The sequence below is a fragment of the Vicugna pacos genome, chromosome 12 (assembly GCF_048564905.1).
Source record: "Vicugna pacos chromosome 12, VicPac4, whole genome shotgun sequence".
NCBI lineage: Eukaryota > Metazoa > Chordata > Mammalia > Artiodactyla > Camelidae > Vicugna > Vicugna pacos.
Genome location: NC_132998.1, coordinates 27,927,486 through 27,945,810, shown reverse-complemented (window position 1 = coordinate 27,945,810; position 18,325 = coordinate 27,927,486). Strand labels below are relative to the sequence as shown.

The 18,325-nt window shown below is 44.6% G+C and overlaps 1 protein-coding gene and 1 long non-coding RNA gene across 3 annotated transcripts in view; one reads left to right on the top strand and one right to left on the bottom strand.

The window, feature by feature from the left end:
- APPL2 (adaptor protein, phosphotyrosine interacting with PH domain and leucine zipper 2) overlaps nucleotides 1-18,325 on the bottom strand; it is a 52,678-nt gene that overhangs the window by 19,628 nt on the left and 14,725 nt on the right. For both annotated transcript variants that reach the window (XM_006205874.3, XM_015240638.3), the window contains exons 3-9: nucleotides 15,079-15,138; nucleotides 14,473-14,544; nucleotides 10,654-10,741; nucleotides 7,959-8,000; nucleotides 5,272-5,330; nucleotides 4,359-4,505; nucleotides 486-568 (exon numbers count right to left, since the gene is read on the bottom strand). In XM_006205874.3, coding sequence (XP_006205936.1) covers nucleotides 486-568; nucleotides 4,359-4,505; nucleotides 5,272-5,330; nucleotides 7,959-8,000; nucleotides 10,654-10,741; nucleotides 14,473-14,544; nucleotides 15,079-15,138 — 551 coding nt within the window. The remainder of the gene's footprint in view (nucleotides 1-485; nucleotides 569-4,358; nucleotides 4,506-5,271; nucleotides 5,331-7,958; nucleotides 8,001-10,653; nucleotides 10,742-14,472; nucleotides 14,545-15,078; nucleotides 15,139-18,325) is intronic.
- On the top strand, nucleotides 5,386-7,794 carry LOC140700174 (uncharacterized). Its single transcript, XR_012078462.1, has 2 exons — nucleotides 5,386-6,076; nucleotides 6,440-7,794. It is a non-coding gene; the product is annotated as an uncharacterized lncRNA (long non-coding RNA).

Here is an 18,325-nt window from a genome sequence, read left to right as displayed (position 1 = left end):
TTGTCAATTAATGTGATGCTAAGTTTCCTAAAAAGTTGCCGCACTTCGGGCTACTAACCCCATCAGCTCTTAAAGAAAAAAGCAGGCAGCTCTTCTAAATCCACAGCACATCTAAACCAGACTCACAGGCTATAACATGTGAAACCTGAACATTAACACAAGGAGGTCCTAAGAATAGACACTTGGATTTCATGGGAACGTGGGCGTTTTCATCTTTCACCTAGTCTTCTAGTGTAGTATGGAGGACTGTGGGCCCCACACCTGCCGACAACTGCAGACATCCTTACTTTTCAATCACACTGTTCATAAATAACAGCAGCTGAGAAGGTGGCGCCGTTTCTGAGAGTTCACAGACCAGAGTGGGATGGGGGCTCCGTGGGACCCTCTGAGGTCAAGACACCGCCCCCCCAACCCACCTCCCAGAGAGGCTGATTCAGTGGGAAAGGCAGAAAGCACATGAGATTCAAACCAGAGTGCAGCATTACCTTTGAACCATGTCTGCCACGGAGGATAAGAAGCTGTCCATGCTTTGGGAAAACATCTCTGCTCCCTTCTTAAAAAAGTTAATCTGAAAGATAAAATCATGATATTCTGAAAGCCATCTGGGAAAGGTGATCGGTGAATTCATTAACTGTGAGACTGACAGCGGGAGAGTGGCAAACACGGGCCGGCCCTCCGGGCCCGGAGCGCTTGCTGCCCCTCTCCCACCTCACTGGCTAAGAGTTACTCCCAAAGCCCCAAGTGCATTTGCAGTGAGGACAGTGAATCCTGCTAACTTAACTGAAGACCTGTAAAGAGCAGGAATAATTTAAGAGCTTGGTACGAACCACCTCATCAATAACTACTACTGATAATTACTTTGATATTATCATCATCAGTCTTTCTCCCGCGTGAATTCTAGTTAGTCAGTTTCCTGAGGACAAGGATTTGGTCTTATTCACCTTCACATCTCCAGGGGCTAAACTGGTGTGTGGCCAATGACATGCACAACACCAGCAAGAAGCAGACGAGCAGCCTGAGGCTCAGGGAAGTGAAGGCCACCAACGACTGACCCTGTTCACTGAGCCACGTGTGACTCTGAAAACGGGCTGGACGGATGGCGACTTGGCTGTGATACTGCAGAGGGCAAACTGGGCTGAAGACCCAAAAAGGCTCTTTCAACCCTGACATCAACTTAAAGGGGACAGTGGATGTGAAGGACACGCAGGGCTCTGACACTGCCCAGGTGCTGGACACAGGGAGCAGGGCCCTCCTGCTCCCCGATGTTCCATGATGGATCTGCCCTCTGGCCAGGGGAGGGGGGCCCGGCACATCTGAGGACTGTACAGTTTGAAAATGAAAACTGCAGTTGCTGACTTTCTGGAAACCAACAGAAGGAATTCCTTGTTTCCTGTGACTCCTGTGTATTCACTTTCCTGAGAGTTTGGGTCCCTGACAAACTCTGAAGGGCAGGGGCAGGCAAAAAAGAGAAAGAATTCTGTGCACTGCTGTTATCTGCAACCATCCTGCCCTGAAAAGCAGAAGTTTCCATTTCTTTCTATAGCCACAGCTTTAAAAAAAAAATCCCAACATTGGGTGTGAACTGCTCCATTTTACATCCTATTATAGAAAGAAAACAGGTGTAAACCTGAGCTATGAAAAGACAAAACATTCAGCCTGGACATGGGTGCTCTCCCATGCGATGTGGGTGCTACTCCAGCTCTTGATCTGGAAGCAGATTTGCCCTGGGCAGTGGGCATGGAAATCGGCCTCTCACCTGTAAGAGGCTAGTAGGTGTTACTGGCACAGTTCTGACATCCTTACACAGGGTCCCCCGGGTCCCCTGGGGAAGTAAGTACACCAGTGTCCTCAGTTTTCACAGTACACAAACATGATGATCATGAACATCCCAATGCAAGGCACAAGTGCAGGGAGGTGTTCTGGCCCCACAATCTCAGAATCATACAGAGACCAACACTGTAAACTTCATGCTGAATCCCTGAAATTTTCAGTACCAAGGTCTGTTACGTGAGCACTCTACTTTTTCAAGGGCACAACATCATGGTGGCCTTTCCTCTCCGCCTCCTCCCTGAACTCCTTGGAATTTACACTCTAAGTCCATGTTTCAGCTCCTCTGCTATTCTGTAAATGCCCAGGGCAGGGACTCACAGAATCCCTAAAAAAAAAAAAAAACCCGACGAATAAATGAATGGAAGGAAGGGATATGGTACTGGCTCCCACAGCCACATTACATAGACTTGTCCGGTAAACACACCACCAGACTTCACTTGTGTGTTCTCATTAACCTGTACAGATTACAAAATCTCACTCTGATTGCAGGCATGAGGACTGAATCATGGTCTAATTGAAAACCTGCTTAATGAGGGCCAGGGAAGGACGAAACGGAGTCAAACCACCTACGCTAAGGTGGGTGGTGCTGAGAAGTCTGATTCAGTGGAACATGATCCAAAGACCAAAGTTCATGGGCCTTTGTGAACAGCAGCAAGTTCAATGGTCATATGACCATCAGCTAACAAAGGACACTCCATAGGCACTGGTTTAAGAGGGCTGGTGAGGCAGAAGGACAGCAAATGCTTTGGAATCATCCAAAAGATTCATGCTGTCACAAAACCACCTGGTCTACGGGAAGGATCTATAGTTTTCATCAGGATTAAAAAGCCTGCAGCTGAAGGACTGTTTGGTCTTCTGTCTTGAAATCTGGATACTTTTCATATGGCAAATGAAACATGCCGTCCTCAGTCCTTAGAAATGCTGCTGCCACCACCCACCAATGACAATGCACTCTGTCCTGCCCTCCTAGGCACGGGGTCTACCCGGGGCTACTGCGCCCACAGCCCCATCTTCCCGCTGCAGCCGGCGTCCACCTAGGAAGTGCAGGCCGGGAGAAGCTGTGGTCCTGGGCCGTGAGAGTGAGCGAAATCAGCTGGAATCAAACCCATCCTTTAGCCCTGTGCGGACCATCCTCTAACCTACCAAGCTCCCCAAGCACTGACCCATCAGGCCTGGGGCAGTTCATCTTTCTGAGACTCTAAGCCCAGGCCCCTCCCTGATTCAGGGCCTCTCACTGAGCAGAAATAACTGCTTCAAAGGCAAGAACTGTCAATCCAGGGAGGACAGATGTGACAGGAAGTATTAATCAGAGAGAGCCAAGGGAGTACTGGCATCCTCTAACAGAGTCAGGACGCCTGCAGGGGGAGAGGGGCAGTACTCAACAGGACAGAGGAAGGCGACAGAGTGAGCGAGTACACACGTGGGATGCCAGGGCCCCCTGTGAGGGAGCTGGACAACTCCCAAGGATTTGCTGAAAGGAGGCCACAGCTGCACACTGCGGATTTTTGGTTTAACCCAGCTTTGCTCAGCTGACACAGAAGGATGATATTGCTCTATTTTAAATATTACCTCTGAAGACACAGGCCGACTCCAGTGTCCTCACCACTCGACAATAGTAAGAAGACAAACAGCTGGGCCTGGATGTGTAAAGATTCTCTCTTGTTCTCCTTTTCCCTGAATGAAACTGATACTGTATTTTTTTTTAATATTCTAAAAAATGTATTTAAAAAATAATAGATGGTCACATGTGGGGTTTATTTTTTAATTGCTGACTTCTTTTCTTCTCAATATTTTGCTTCCTCACATTCCTTTCTGTTCCAGATTGTCAACAGAAAGAAGATTCCCAGGTGCATTTCTCACATGCCCAAGTGAGGTTTGGAGTGAACCTAAGCGGGGCTAAAGCAGGCCAGGGATGGAGGGTGAGGGCTGGTGCCACAGTCAAGGCCTCAGTCTGAAACTGGAGCCTCCCTGCAGACAAATGCTCAGCAGACCATGAAATGAGAGGAAGAAGCCAGAGGAACATTCTGCAGAGACTTCATCAAGCAGCAGCGACATCTGCCCCCACCCCAGGTGCCAAGGTGCTGGCAGTAACCTCAATAACACATCGTCTGGAAAGAGCCCAGCTGAGGGTGATCTTTATCACACGGAGCAGCCAAGGAACATGTGGAGTCTAGGCTGTAAGCCCAGCTCCACCAACCCGGGCGTCAGCTGCTTCTCACAGAGTCAGACCAGGCCTGGCTTTCATTTGGATCAGAGACGAAGGGCCATGCCGGCTCCTCCCCACCGGAGTCTTGGGATCAGGGCCATCATTTCCTGCACTCACAGCCTAACAAGCTGGGCTACGATGATCCAGCCCCTCTGGCAGTTCTCCAAGTGCTGAATCTCAGAAGTTTCCAGGGAGGCTGTGCCTCTGTGCTTCTTTCTCTGACAATGCTTCAGTGTCTCCCAAGTGCTACAACAGCAGACGGCATGCTGTTCTCCACAGCTGACGAATAGGTCTGAGGCCTCGGGGGGAGGGCCCACCCTACCTGTCCGTGCGCAAAGCCCAGCATGGGCTGCATCATGGCCACGCGCTTCCTGTACTGCAGCGCGTTGAGGGCACAGTAGTACTGAAGGGATGAAAGGTGCTGCTTCCGCCGTGCAGCCGCCACCTCCTTCACAACTTCAGTCTTCAACTGATCAAGAGGGGAAAGGAAGATGTCAAGCTGTCCAATGCACCTGGCAATTCTGTAGGAGCATGCAACTTCCAAACATGTTTACTTATTCATTAGAACCATTTTTGTGACAGACATAGTAAAACACAGATAAGGTTCTACTTCAAGTTTCTAAAAATCCAAATTAAAAATACCTAAGTGGTGGCATCTCAGTGTTCGTGAGGCTGCACTGGGGTGAAGCCACTACTTTCTGCTGGTCGGTACAGATTCTGTAGCTACAAAGCATTATAATCTTTTAGGAAAACAATATGGTGGTATGCTCTAAAGCCATAAACATTCTGGTTCTCTCATAAGATTGTATTCCAAGGAAATCATAGAACAGAAGTAAAAATTACATGCCTGAAAATACTCAATACTATCTACAGCATCTAAAAAGCTAGAAATCATGAGTTAAAGAAGCAGAATCAACACCCAGGGCAAGGAGTTCGAGTGCCTGGCTCATATGAGTCAGACAACTGTGAAGTGCCCAAGCTTAAGTTAAAATCATTGTGCGACTGTTAACTTTACGATGGTTCCAAGTTGGTGTTTGACAAACCAGTTTGAAAAGCTAGAACAGAAAAGTGGAAATCTACATAGGAGATTTGGGATAAACATTTAAAAAAATCCATCTATAGGGAAAAAAAAGTTCATCAAGACATCCTCAATGCCACGAATTCACAACAGGAAAACACCAAAGGGGGGTTAAGTAAAGGAAGTGAAAAGTAACATGTAAGGTAGGTATTCTTACCTTCTCGTTGTCCTTTTTTTTAGGAAGCCTGCTATATTTTGCCATTGAGAGGTCATGCTCTAAAAATAAAGAGACACTTCAGCACAGGCAGGCTGAAAGGCAGGAACACTCAGTCAGTGCGGGGAGCCGCTCGTGACGGAGGGCTGCCGAGCACAAAACTTGGGCGTAAAACCCCAAAGTGCAGGGCGCCAGGCTCTGAGATTGAGGCTGCCGAGCACAAAGGTTGGGCCTAAACTCCCACAGTGCGGGGCGCCCGGCTCAAAGGTCAATTGAGTTAGAACAATCTCTGTCCCGCCACCTCTTTTACTAAAGAATGCACCAGGTGCGCTAATGCCTGAGGAAACATCTTTGAGCTATTAAGTCACAAAAGACCTTCGGAGGGAGAGATACAATTGGCACACAAATCAGTGATCCTTTTAGAGAACAATCACCTGAGTTGAATGTATCACCTGAGTTGAATGTATACGAGTCACGAGGTTAGGCCTTATTGCCTACGTGCAGGAATGTATGAGCTAATGGGTTAAAATCATATAAAAGAACCACCTGAAATAAACTCGTCGTCCACTCTTGACCTAGCGTCTTGCGGGCTAGAGTGAGACCCTCTCAGCCCCACCTTTTAGTCTTGTCTTGCTGTCTCTTTGTTACGTCTTTCCTTTTCTCAGTCCTGCAGCACAGGTTTCTGGACCTGATCGATTGTCGGCTGGCTCCGACAAGTGGCGCCCGAACAGGGACCTGAAATCTGGAAGGAGTTTGCTGCAGTGACCGCCGCGGAAGAGAACGGAGAGCTCTCGGATTTAAAGTGAAAGTGGGTTTCCGCGGGGAGTGTATTTGAGAGTATGGGGCAAAATAATAGTATTTGTACAGATGCTTAGAGTAATGTTAAAAGAAAGAGGAATTCAGGTTACGAAACAACGTTTAGAACAATTTCTTGTTTTTGTAGAAGAAATTTGTCCTTGGTTTCCGGAACAAGGTGCTGTTGATTTGGAGGCTTGGAGGGTTGTTGGAGTTCGTTTGAGAGACTATTGTACTGCTGGTGGTCCGGATGGGATGCCGGCTGCTGTTCTCCCTTTGTGGCGGTTCGGCCCAGCCACTGAGGGAGAGAGGTTTGGTACTGTGAAAATGGAGAATGTTGCTGCAGTAAATGCAACCGATAGTCCTTTTGATTCAGAACTAGATCCAGCTCTTATGTGGGGAACGCGCCATCTTGTTGAACTAGAATAAAGTGCTGTTTGGCTCCTTGTCGGCCCCTCGCGCAGTCTGCTTCGCAGTAGGGCGGCTTCTCGCACATTTTTCCGGTTGGGCAGCTCACCTCGAATCCCTCTTCAGCCCCCCTCGGCTGACTTGGAAGAGATTTTTAAACTGAACTTTAGAGAAGAAAAGAAATGAAGCTTGGGTGGCTGCTGAAGCTTGATTCCTAGAAGAACATCTTCCGGCTTTGTGAACACCACCTCAGAAGATGATCACAACAGCATCCCAACATGCACTCAAAAAAAGATTGGAAATATCTTGGATATCTACCCCAAAAATTGTGTAATTGGACTATTGATGTTACATTCATTTGTAAAAAACTGTTTCAGTGGCCGGGATCTGATTGGGACTATAAATCTGGACATCGAATAGCTGCACCTAACGGAACAAAATGGCTTTGTGGAACTAATATTTGGCCTTGGTTACCTTGTGGTTGGGTAGGACGCTAGGATTTGTTATAGCCCCTGGTAGAATTGTAAAATCTGTACAGGGGGTTCCTGCTAATATGCCTAATTTACATGCTCGATGGACTCGATCAGCATTTAAATGCTATGACTATCTAGCTGCTATCTTTGTCCCTTCTTTAGGAACTGTGGATATTATGACAAAAGTTAATGCTTTGACTAGCTTTGTTTAAGAGTGGCTGGTGGAAACATGCTCTGGTGATTGTCATAATAATTTTGATCCTGATTTGCATGGCCCCTTGTATACTCTCTTGCTTATTCATCGTCCTCCGCCATATAGCACCTAGGTCTTTATTTAATAAAAATAAAAGGGGGAGTTGCGGGGAGCCGCTCGTGACGGAGGGCTGCCGAGCACAAAACTTGGGCGTAAAACCCCAAAGTGCAGGGCGCCAGGCTCTGAGATTGAGGCTGCCGAGCACAAAGGTTGGGCCTAAACTCCCACAGTGCGGGGCGCCCGGCTCAAAGGTCAATTGAGTTAGAACAATCTCTGTCCCGCCACCTCTTTTACTAAAGAATGCACCAGGTGCGCTAATGCCTGAGGAAACATCTTTGAGCTATTAAGTCACAAAAGACCTTCGGAGGGAGAGATACAATTGGCACACAAATCAGTGATCCTTTTAGAGAACAATCACCTGAGTTGAATGTATCACCTGAGTTGAATGTATACGAGTCACGAGGTTAGGCCTTATTGCCTACGTGCAGGAATGTATGAGCTAATGGGTTAAAATCATATAAAAGAACCACCTGAAATAAACTCGTCGTCCACTCTTGACCTAGCGTCTTGCGGGCTAGAGTGAGACCCTCTCAGCCCCACCTTTTAGTCTTGTCTTGCTGTCTCTTTGTTACGTCTTTCCTTTTCTCAGTCCTGCAGCACAGGTTTCTGGACCTGATCGATTGTCGGCTGGCTCCGACAAGTCAGCATCTCTGCCCACAAACATAGTAAACCCACATACCAAGAACAGAGAAGATGCTTACCACTGCTGGCGAGTCCAAAGAGATCCTTTAAAGTGCTTACTTCTGAACAAGAAAAAAGAAGTATCTCAGAGAAAAATAAAAGCAACCCAGAGCTGCGCTTTCCCAAGAAAAGAAAGGTAGAAGGGGGAAGGCTCTGCCAGCACCCTCAGACCCTCTGCCCTCTGGGGCCTTAGCCTGGTGGTTTGGGACCCTGGTCTCACTGGAGCTTGTGGCTGCAGCTGCACCCCATGCTCAGTGACCCTGCCTGCCCACAGACTCTTTTCTCTCCAGACAGCATTCAGGGGCCTGCAAAGGAAAGAATACTCTAGGGACATGGGCTGGAGTATGTGGAGGTACTGTTCATGGAAACCTGGAGTATAAACTCTGATTCTTCAGCCCCTAAAAAGACTGTTTTCATACACCTTTCCTCCGAATGCCCTGACTATATCCAGAACCTAGAAATTCCCTGTCGTTGCCATTTTAACATCTGACAGTCACCACTGACAAAGGAATATGACCGCTCGTTTTAATGAAAAAATCTGAAGCAATCTAGTGGACTACTTGCAACAAGCCAACACCAACAACTATTACCCCATGTGGGTGCCACACCCACTGTGCACAAAGACAGCTTAACAGTGACAGCAATGACCGTCCAAGGTTAAAAACTTAAAAACAGAGATGTTTAAAAGGATATGACACTTTCTACAATTCTGAAACAACCCATTTTTACTTTGTCAAACGGAGCAAAGCATTTTCACATCTTCTGCTGTTTTTCAATGTCTCAAAGCTGCCTCCAGCTTTTAATCTTCTCTTCACATTATTCTTACTCTTTCCAATATAGGGCTACTTTCTGCCTATTCTCAGATTTTCCTTTCTCATCTTTTACTTCCTCTTGGGGCAGTTTTAGGGTTTTATTTTCCTCCTCAATTTTAAATAGCTTCCTTAATATCTCTTATTTTATCTTCACTCATATTATGTACTTGTACTGGTAGGTGAAGGAAAAAGGCAACAAAATGCGAGATGAAACACCATTAAGCAGAGGGGATGCCAGATTCTAATTTTGTTCTGATGTTGACTCAGGTCTGACCTGAGCTAAACACTTCAAATTTCTGTCTTGGGTTATCAGAAAAGGATACCGGATTAACTCTTTTCATAGCTACCAGGAGGCTTCTCTTTTTACTACTATCAGACAGTTTTATTCTCCTAAAAAAAAAAAATCATCCTCCTGGGTAAATACAACTTCTGGAGTGGAGCCCTTCTGGACTAAGGGAGCCCATGTCACTGACACTGCTGGGCACTCTGAACCCTGGGCTCCCATAAACAAGCCTGAAGACATAAATCTGACAATACAAGTCTCAGGAGGTGATTATTTTCTTTCCAAAACACTTAGAATTTGTTTTTAAAATGATATCCCCACACGTTTCCAACGACTTCGCTTAGAGAAAATCTTTTTTAAAAGTGCATTCAACGAGGCTTTCAGTCACTACTGGATAATCCTCACACGACAGCATTGAGGTTTGAGGTTTACATGCGATTAAGGGATGCAACACTAAAAAACACTAAAAATCCTGCTTAATCAGGGTTTCTCTTTATACGAGCTAACTGACATATTATGTACTATTTTTTATTTATCAAGTGTCAGTGCTGTCAAGCTGCCCGTAGGTAGAGTTTGTGCCAGCTCCACTGCTGCCTCCACAGCCTCAGATGACATGACCCCAGAGGATCGCAGTGAAGGGGAAAACGCTTTCTCTAAGATCTGGCCTTCTGTTTAGCACACCTTTTCTGCTTAAAAAGAAAATGTTAAACTTTGAGATGTTATATTTTGAAGAGGAAGTCCTATACTGAACAGCTCTTCCAGTACTCAGGTTTAGATTTTTTTTGGTCTGCAATTTTTTATATCAGTACCCTAGAAAATATAGTTCTTTAGTCTCTAAGTAATGTATATTTTCTATGAAATAAAGGACAAGGGGACTGCACTTCCTTTTGTAACATCAAGTAAGTTTTTTCAAAATTATTTGTTCTTTTTTATTTTTATTTTTGATTACCTTGATTTCTAATGATATAAAATTATTCTAAAGTCTTATTTTAGTTGAAGAATCAAAATAAATTGAAAATACCCCCCACTCACTGAATGTGAGCTCCACCAGAACAGGGACCCCATATATCTTGTTCACAGCTGCACCCCCAGAGTCTAGCACAGATAAAACATATAGTCCCTACTCTGTTCTTTCTTCTCCAAGCCTCCACTTCACATTCCAAAGTATTCATGGCTCCCTAAGAACAGCGTGCCTTTACAAATGCCCCCTAACCTGAAATATAAGCCTTACCATCTTTGTCTGCTTGGTAAACATTTATTTCTCTCTCAAAACCCAGCTCAGGGATCATCTCCTCCAGGAAGCCTACCCTGGCACACCACCCTGAAAAGTGTAATCACGTCTTGCTGTGTGCTGTTGCTATTCCTGTAAGTCTTTGTCCTGCTGCACCCAACACACAATTTATAATCATCTGTTTCCAAGTCTGTTTTCTCATTAGCCTGTGACTTCCTTTAAAGTGAGCCAAGAATATAGTGAGGATTCAATAAAAGCTGAATTGAATTTCTCAAGAAAAGAGGGCATTTCTCAATGGCCCATACACTTAAAGAAATAACTGCAGTAAAAATTATTATTAAATGAATTAATATTCTGAAAGTATACGGCACTGAACTTGGTTACTTTACCTGTGAGATCCTTTTCTCGAAATTGTATAATAGGTAGAACCATTGTGTCTGCCAACTGTTTAGCCAGCCCTGTATGGAGAACATTAAGCTGAAAGAAAGAGAAATCTATTGAAGAAAATTATACCCACTATTACTGACACTGTCTTACTTCAACCAAGGGATCACATTGAACACTTCCACGTGGTTAAAGAGCTCAGATTCCTTAGTAAATAAATACCCTTCATAAAACGGCAAATGATATAGGCTAAAATGTATTAAAAACTAAATGCAAGGTTCTAGCTGACTGGGGCATCAGCGAGGTTTGCCAAAGGAGTCTCCGAGCCGGTGGTTACTGTTAGTTTACTGTGCAAACTCTGGCTGTGTTCTCATTCTGAGCCACATCCGCCTGGAAAGGGAGAAAGCTTTGTTGTGCTTGCAGCACAGGTCAGCACTTCACCAGGCTGCCGTGAGCTCTCTCACTCTCAGAGGGGGCTGAGGTCAGACCTGAAAGACAGGCCTGCTGGGAACCTCCGAACTCCACGACGGCAGACACTATGGGCCTGGGAATTACCCTGGAGAGAGACTGCTCCCCACGGAAACAACTCAGCCAGATTTCAGACCTTTCTAAGAATAAGACGACTGTGTTCAAATGTGTTCCTCCTCACTAGATAATTTTAATAGCTCTGGACTCTTTCTTCCCTTCTACCTCAAGGCCTTACTAAATCCTGTCTTTGCAAATGATCTTGGAAAAATAAAAATAACCACCATCAGCACAACCACTTTTGAGCATTTTGTGTGTGCCAGCTTTACGTGCTTTATACCATTTAGTTCCCACCCATTCTGCGAGTTAGGTATTATTTATTACCCTCATTTTACAGATGGATAAATAAATCTCCAGATCCAGAGAGCAAACAAGTGGCACAGCTGGGATTTTAGGCCTGGGCTGTTGGGATCTAACATGCATGCTCTGTCCACCACACTGTCTAGGGTACAGTATATAATGGTCGTTAGCAATGAACCCGGTGGAAAGCGTGGTAGTTAGCAATGAACCCAGTGGAAGGCCCAGACTGCCGGGAGGATGCTCTAGGATCCCTGTTGGCTGTCTAAGGGGAAATTACTCAGCAGTCATTTTTTTGGACTAAACATCTGGCAAAGTTTCTTTCTGCAGGGACAGTAGTCACATGTCCGAATCTCCCTTCTGCACACAGATCTCCCAACAACAGATCTGGTCCTTAAGGGTTGTGCCTACAGAAGCTGCTCTGATGACCTTAAAGACAGGCCTGAGGTCAGCCACTTGCCGGGCAAGGGAGCTATTGGCCAAGCAGTCAGAGTTCTCCTTATCTTTCCATCAAGCCCAAACATGGCAGTTTATTCTGCGGGGAAGAGTTGAACACAGCCATGCCAGTAAATGCCATTCAGGATAGAATGTCTTAACCACTTCTTCTGAATAACTTCAATAAAAATGTACTATTGTTTTTTACGAGCAGTTAATTGAGTTGAATGGACTGGCTCTGTGCTCGATGCTCTCATGTAATTATTAAATTTACTCTCTAACTGCCCAATTAAGTGGGCTGTCCTACTACTGATATTTACAGATTAAAAAACTCAAAACTCAGGTTAAGTGGCTTTCTTTCCAATGGTTATACACTTCAGGAATGATAAATTTCCCAGCTACTCATTTTCTTCCTAACAACTTCTTAAGGATCAAGGAGTTTGTATCACCAATGTTTTCCCTTCAGGCTTTTGAGAGGCGTGGGATTAGCGCTTCCGTGCACAGCAGCCTTGCTGAGGAGAGTGCAGAAGAGCACAGACCACCGCCTGGACCTTCAGTATTGTCAAAAAAGAAAATGGGGTAACAGCATCTTCCTTGCATGGCTACTGTGAGGATAAAACAGTAGCATGAATAAAAAACACTCAGAGCAGAGAGCCTGACACACACTGGGCAAACGGAATACGTAATGACAAAGACTTCCTGTCTCATGCGCACTTCAAGGAAGTGATCTAGAAATTACTTTGGGGAAAATCACCAAGGGTAGAAATCTCTGTATGCCTATGATGTCGAAGATCTGGTTCCAAGACATTCTATTAAATATAAGTAAGAAAAATGCCTACTTTTAGTTGCATTTTTCTTTAATTTCTGGGTCAAATTACTTGTCTTGAAAGTTTTTCAACCCCTGGTAGCGGAAACAACCTCAAAAGCTACTCTCCTCTTCCCACCTGATTTAACTGCTTTCACTGGCCTAGGTCTCCGCATCAGGAGGCTTCTGTGAAACTCCTTACCAAGCTAAGCTTCGGGGAGGCCATCAAACTACTTATAAAACCACATTGTGAGGCTTCTATCCTTGGGAATCCTTTGGGAATGATTCACTCCCCACTAAAAGAATCATTATTCCTGCCCATGAAAATGTAGTTGTGAGTAAATATCTTAAAGAAGAAATCCTGGTTTAGAGTTTTGATAATTAACCACACTTTCTCAGCAAATCTTTTCAACTCAAGAAAACACGTAACCTCAGTGGGTGTAGACTACTGCTTCTCCTCCTGCGTTATTCATTCACTGTTAAGAAAAATTCTTCTCATCTTCAAAAAAAATTACTTTTTGCTCCTAATTCCATTTTCCATTCATCTTCTTCCTCTTCTGGGATAGATACGCATCCATATTAACACACACTTCAAAGAGCCAGAGCAGTGGGAGAAAGGACAAAGCTAAGAACTGGATAGCTTGTTCTGTTATATCCCCAGTGCCTAGAATTGCATCTACAAAATAGCAGGTGGTCAGTAAATGTTTGTTGAATGAAAAACGACTTGATAAACTTATTTGATGAATGAATGAACATGCAACTGGTACAATTTTACATGAATGTTAATTTCTCATTTTATAAGCTGGATGAACTGTCAACTGTCTTTTTTGCTTACTCTTTATGATGATTTTCTATTGTAAGTACTACAAATTCCTCAAAAGATGACATAGTTTATACCTACCTAATTTGGCAGAGGGTTCTGCCCAGGACCAATAGCATTTGAGCGCTTTTGTTTTTTTACAATTAGGATTTATGCACTTTTCCTATTACAATACCTGCTTTTCACAAATATTCCAAATATCCTGTACAATACAGCTACAAGAACGGCTGTATGAATCTCTCTGTCCTGGGTTGAATCATGCTCCCCACAAAGATATGTCCACCCCAAACACATGAATATTTGGGAAAAGGGTCTTAGCAGATATAGTAAAGGGTCTCAAAACAAGATCATCCTGGGTTACCCAGGTGGGCCCTAAACCCACGGACAAGTGTCCACCTAAGAAGAAAAGACATAGACAGAGGAGAAGAAACCCGGGGGTTGAGCGTGGAAAGAAGGCTGTGTGAAGTCAGGGGCAGAGACCAGAGTGATGCTGCCACAGCCAGGGAGTACCCGGAGGCACGGGAGCTGGAAGAGGTGAGGAAGGATTCTCCCCCAGACCCTCTGGAAGGAACGTGGCCCTGCCAACAACTTGATTTCATACTTCTGGCCTCCAGAACTGTGAGAGAATAAATGTCCATTGTTTTAGACCACCTACTTGTAATTTTAAACAGCAGTCCTGAGAAACGAATTCTCCCTCTTTAGGAAACTGAATTCCTAGAAATCTCTCTTTTGGTCTATTGTCTACATATAGCCAAGTCTTTCCCCTCAAACCAGAAACAAACGTAATAGCATACAACCTCTTTTATGAAATAACCCTTGGAAGATAAAGTTGAGATACCTTCTCAGATATTTAAGTAGATATTGAAAAATAGAAAGTGGGCCAAGATAAAACGAAAGAAAGTTAAAAAAAAATTACAAAATTTTGCCACGTTGCTATCTTACCTCATCCACCACTTTGGAAAAATAGTGCAGTGTAGAAATTACTTCTTCATCGCCTTTGCCAAGAGCAAAATTCTAAGACCAAAGAATTCAGGTGTTAACTGGATGAGAGGGAATTCTGCACTACTACAGCATCGCCCCACAATACACTGCCCTCTGCCACCCTCCACATCGACTTCCTCTCTTCTCCCAAGAGCACGTCACGTCAGAGCGTCTGACTGCAGAGAACCAGAGCTGTACCCCAGCGGTGCACTCAGCCGCCCCTCCCCGGCTGTTCCTTCTGTCTAGATATGATGGTATCTTTCAGTTTATTCCCTGGAATTGTTAGTGTGGATTCACTTGTAATCCCTGAGGACTATGAATCCTCAAGGGCAGTTGACTACTTCTGTAGGCTAATTAGAATGCATCATAAAGACTTTGGGATAATCATCAGTTAGAACTTATCAGTGGAAAGGAAAAGGCAAGAGAAAAGGAAAAATGGAAATGGACTATGAAAAAAAAAAGAAGGAAGGAAGGTCCTTTAGGATGGCTCTGGAGAATTCCTTTCTAAGAACTCAACGTAAGAGAGTCCTGAGCACAGCTTCAGACGCCACGTGTTTATCGAGTTACCTGTTTTTCATACGCCAGCAGTTGCTTAGAAAGCTGTTGAGTAGCCAGACACATTTCGTTCTGTAGGGAGAAGAGAGAAGCAAGTTAGATTTGTCCAGTGCATACACAGCCACCGAAAAAACGCCACCTCTGAGAATCACTTAAACATAGTATGTGTGTATCCGCAAAATAATAAAATACTTTGTTCAGGAATTATTTGGAAAACAAGACCAAAACAAATTAAAAGGTTAAAGCTTGCTTTTTCTTCCCCACCATTTATAAACTGGGGCTCCTCTGGTCATTCAGTTGGTAAACAAATGTAGTGAGCAATTAAAATGTGCCAACATCCAACAAAGACGTGGTCCCTGTCCTCATGGGGTTTATTGGGGAAGCAGACATCAAAGACAGTGAGAACTACAAAGGAAATAACCGGGTACATTAGGAGGCTCTGACAGGAGGACCCAGATGGTTTCCAAAGAAGAGATGTTTTAAGCAGACCTCTGGAGAAAGACTAGGAGTTAGCCACAGGGATGAGTTTTCCCGAAAGAGGGATGAGCATGTACTAAAGGTGCCTAGAATGTCTGAAGAGCTATAAAGTAGGGTGTAGCTGTAGCAAAGGGTGCAGGGTGTGGAAGTGAGACAAGGCTGGCAACATAGGCAGAGCGAGGACACAAAGGACTCTATGGCCCCGTTTTAGACTTTATTCTAAGGGCAGTGGGAATTTAAGCAGAATTATGACACATCAGATTCTACCAAACTTAAAGCACTAGATTAGTAATGATGGATGGTAACCCAGAAGCACTACTACAATGCCTGAGACGGCCCCTTCTGTGCTGTTTTGCACTGGCCAATACTGTCCATTTTCTTCTTCTCTTATTTATCCTTCTAATCTCTAGCTACATAGCAGCTGTCTGCCACTATCCTCCCACCATCAATGCCTAGAAAACACGTCTCACGCTTCTAAAGCTCAGTTAAGGCTTCTGTTTAGATTCAGGGTGTATACCTAAGAGAGGGGCGGAGCCACCAGATCTGACCTGGAGCAGGGAGGGGAGGGCATTGGCTGGCCTTGGCCTCCACTTGCCTTCTAATTCTCCTGGGTTTGCTGTTCCTTAGGGGTAAGGCCTGAGCTCTGCAGGAGCTTGTTTTGTTTTTCACAGGCCTCCTTCGCAAGACCCATCAGAGCCTAACCCTGTTTTGGGGGCCCTCTTTGCAAATAACTGGTCAACCTATTTTCTGACTTCTTTCATCTGCCCCAAAGAACAGCCATCAATAGTCCCTGAAACGCGGTATTCTCTCTTGTCTCCCAGAATAAAGTGAGGCAATCATAATGAAAAGTCCCAGCTTTGACATCCTACTGGGGTGCCACCACTTTGGAAACTAAGCAGAGCAGGCAGCCACACTGTCAAAAGGAAGGAAAACAAACCCAGAAGCACTATGACCTGGATCTAGGCAGGAATGTGCAACTATTCCTAGCACAGCACAGGCATTCCACAGATGTTTGATGAATGAAGGAGCAAAGTTAGAAGATTCATCTAAATTTCTAGCTTAAAACAATACCTGGAATCATGGTGTGAGAGGAAAAATACTTCCTCACCCTATAAGGCAACATCACAAATGAGGGGCAATAAAATACAAAGAGTGGACATGGATGAAGCAATCAGCCAGGAAGTAGCCTGTTGATCATCTTCAGCAGCGTTGTTTTGAAGATCAGAGTGCACGGAGCACTCTGCTGTATCAGAAAAGCCCTTACTCCCCTTCTATGAGTTCGTAGTACTGTGTTTAAGATGGATTTGTTCAAGTTACCTTAGCATCTTCCTCCCCAGGCAGCACCATGTAGACTATGATTCACAGACCCACAGAATCATCCTGACAATAGCAGTTAATGCTTACAGAGTACTTAATTCATGCCAGATGCCACACTAAGTGCATTCCAGGCATTATGTTGTTTAATTCTGACAACCCCGTAAGGCAGGTTCTAATTATTAACTCAATTTTACAGAGGAAGAAATGGAGGCACAGAGATGTTAGGCCACCTGCCCAAGGTCACACAACTTGTTAGCAGCAGAGCTGGAATGTGAATCCAAGTCTGCCTGAGTCTAGAATCCACACTCTTAAATACTATTCTCTAGGATCCCAAGTCCTGCTAAAAGACTTGAGAAGGCCACTGCCTTAGGCTAGAGTTGACAAACTTTTCTTGTAAAAGGCTAGATTAGTTTTGGCGTATGGGAAAATTGGTCCCTGTCACAACACAAGAGCAGCCACAAACAATGTGTGAACGAATGAGTGTGGCTTCGTTCCAATAAAACTTTATCTACGAAAAAAAAGGGGACCAGTCCAAGGGCTGTAAAGTGCTGATTCTGCTTTAGACAGTAAATGTCTCAAAACACCTGTCCTCTGCCACACCTCCCTCAGGAGGCTCTCCATTAAGCTACAATCCTTCAGATTCAAGAACAGTTTCTACTCTTCTATATCATTCTTTTCTCTATTTTAGTTAAGTCTAAAATATTACTCTTCCATATCCGTATCCTTTAGAGACCAGTCAAAAGATATGATAACCACCCTCTGTGATTTTGTAACAAGCAAGGGCCACAGGCTACTTGAATTCTTCTCTTTTCTGGAGCTTATTGGCAAGTGCCCACCATGGACACGACAATCCTGCTGGGGAGCTGCCGGCAGAAGACTGTGCCCAGACCAGCACAGGGACTTGTGCCAGGCACACAACTCCATCGAGGCTTGGGAAGAAGGGACAGCACGTGACACACAAAACTGCTTTCCAAAATTCCCGTGTACAGTGGACTCTGCCAGGTCTCTCCTAGAAATACCTTCTGGAAATGCTGTGTATTTCGGATGTGTGTGATTTCAGGCGGCAAGATTCTACTCTACCAGCATGATTCCACTGAGCACAAACCATACGTGTACAAAGTGGCCAGTCACTTGCCCTGAAAAGAAACGAACCTCCCCTTACAGAGCACATGACATGAAGTCTTTTGAACGAGACCAACCTTAGTCTTACTCATAATCTATTGTACACAAAGGTTTTATGAAATGCTTTACCAACACCACATAATTAATCCACACCCTGTGAGGTAAGCCCGCCTAATTATCTCTGCAACAAGACTTGCAAAACTGGAACTTGTGTGAAGAGTAAATATTAGCAAGACAATAATAAAGATAGCTGCTAACATTTATTGACCCTTTTCTAGGTTTAAGAACTTTTTATATATTATCACATTTGAACCTTACAAGGCACCTATGGGGTCCCATAGGG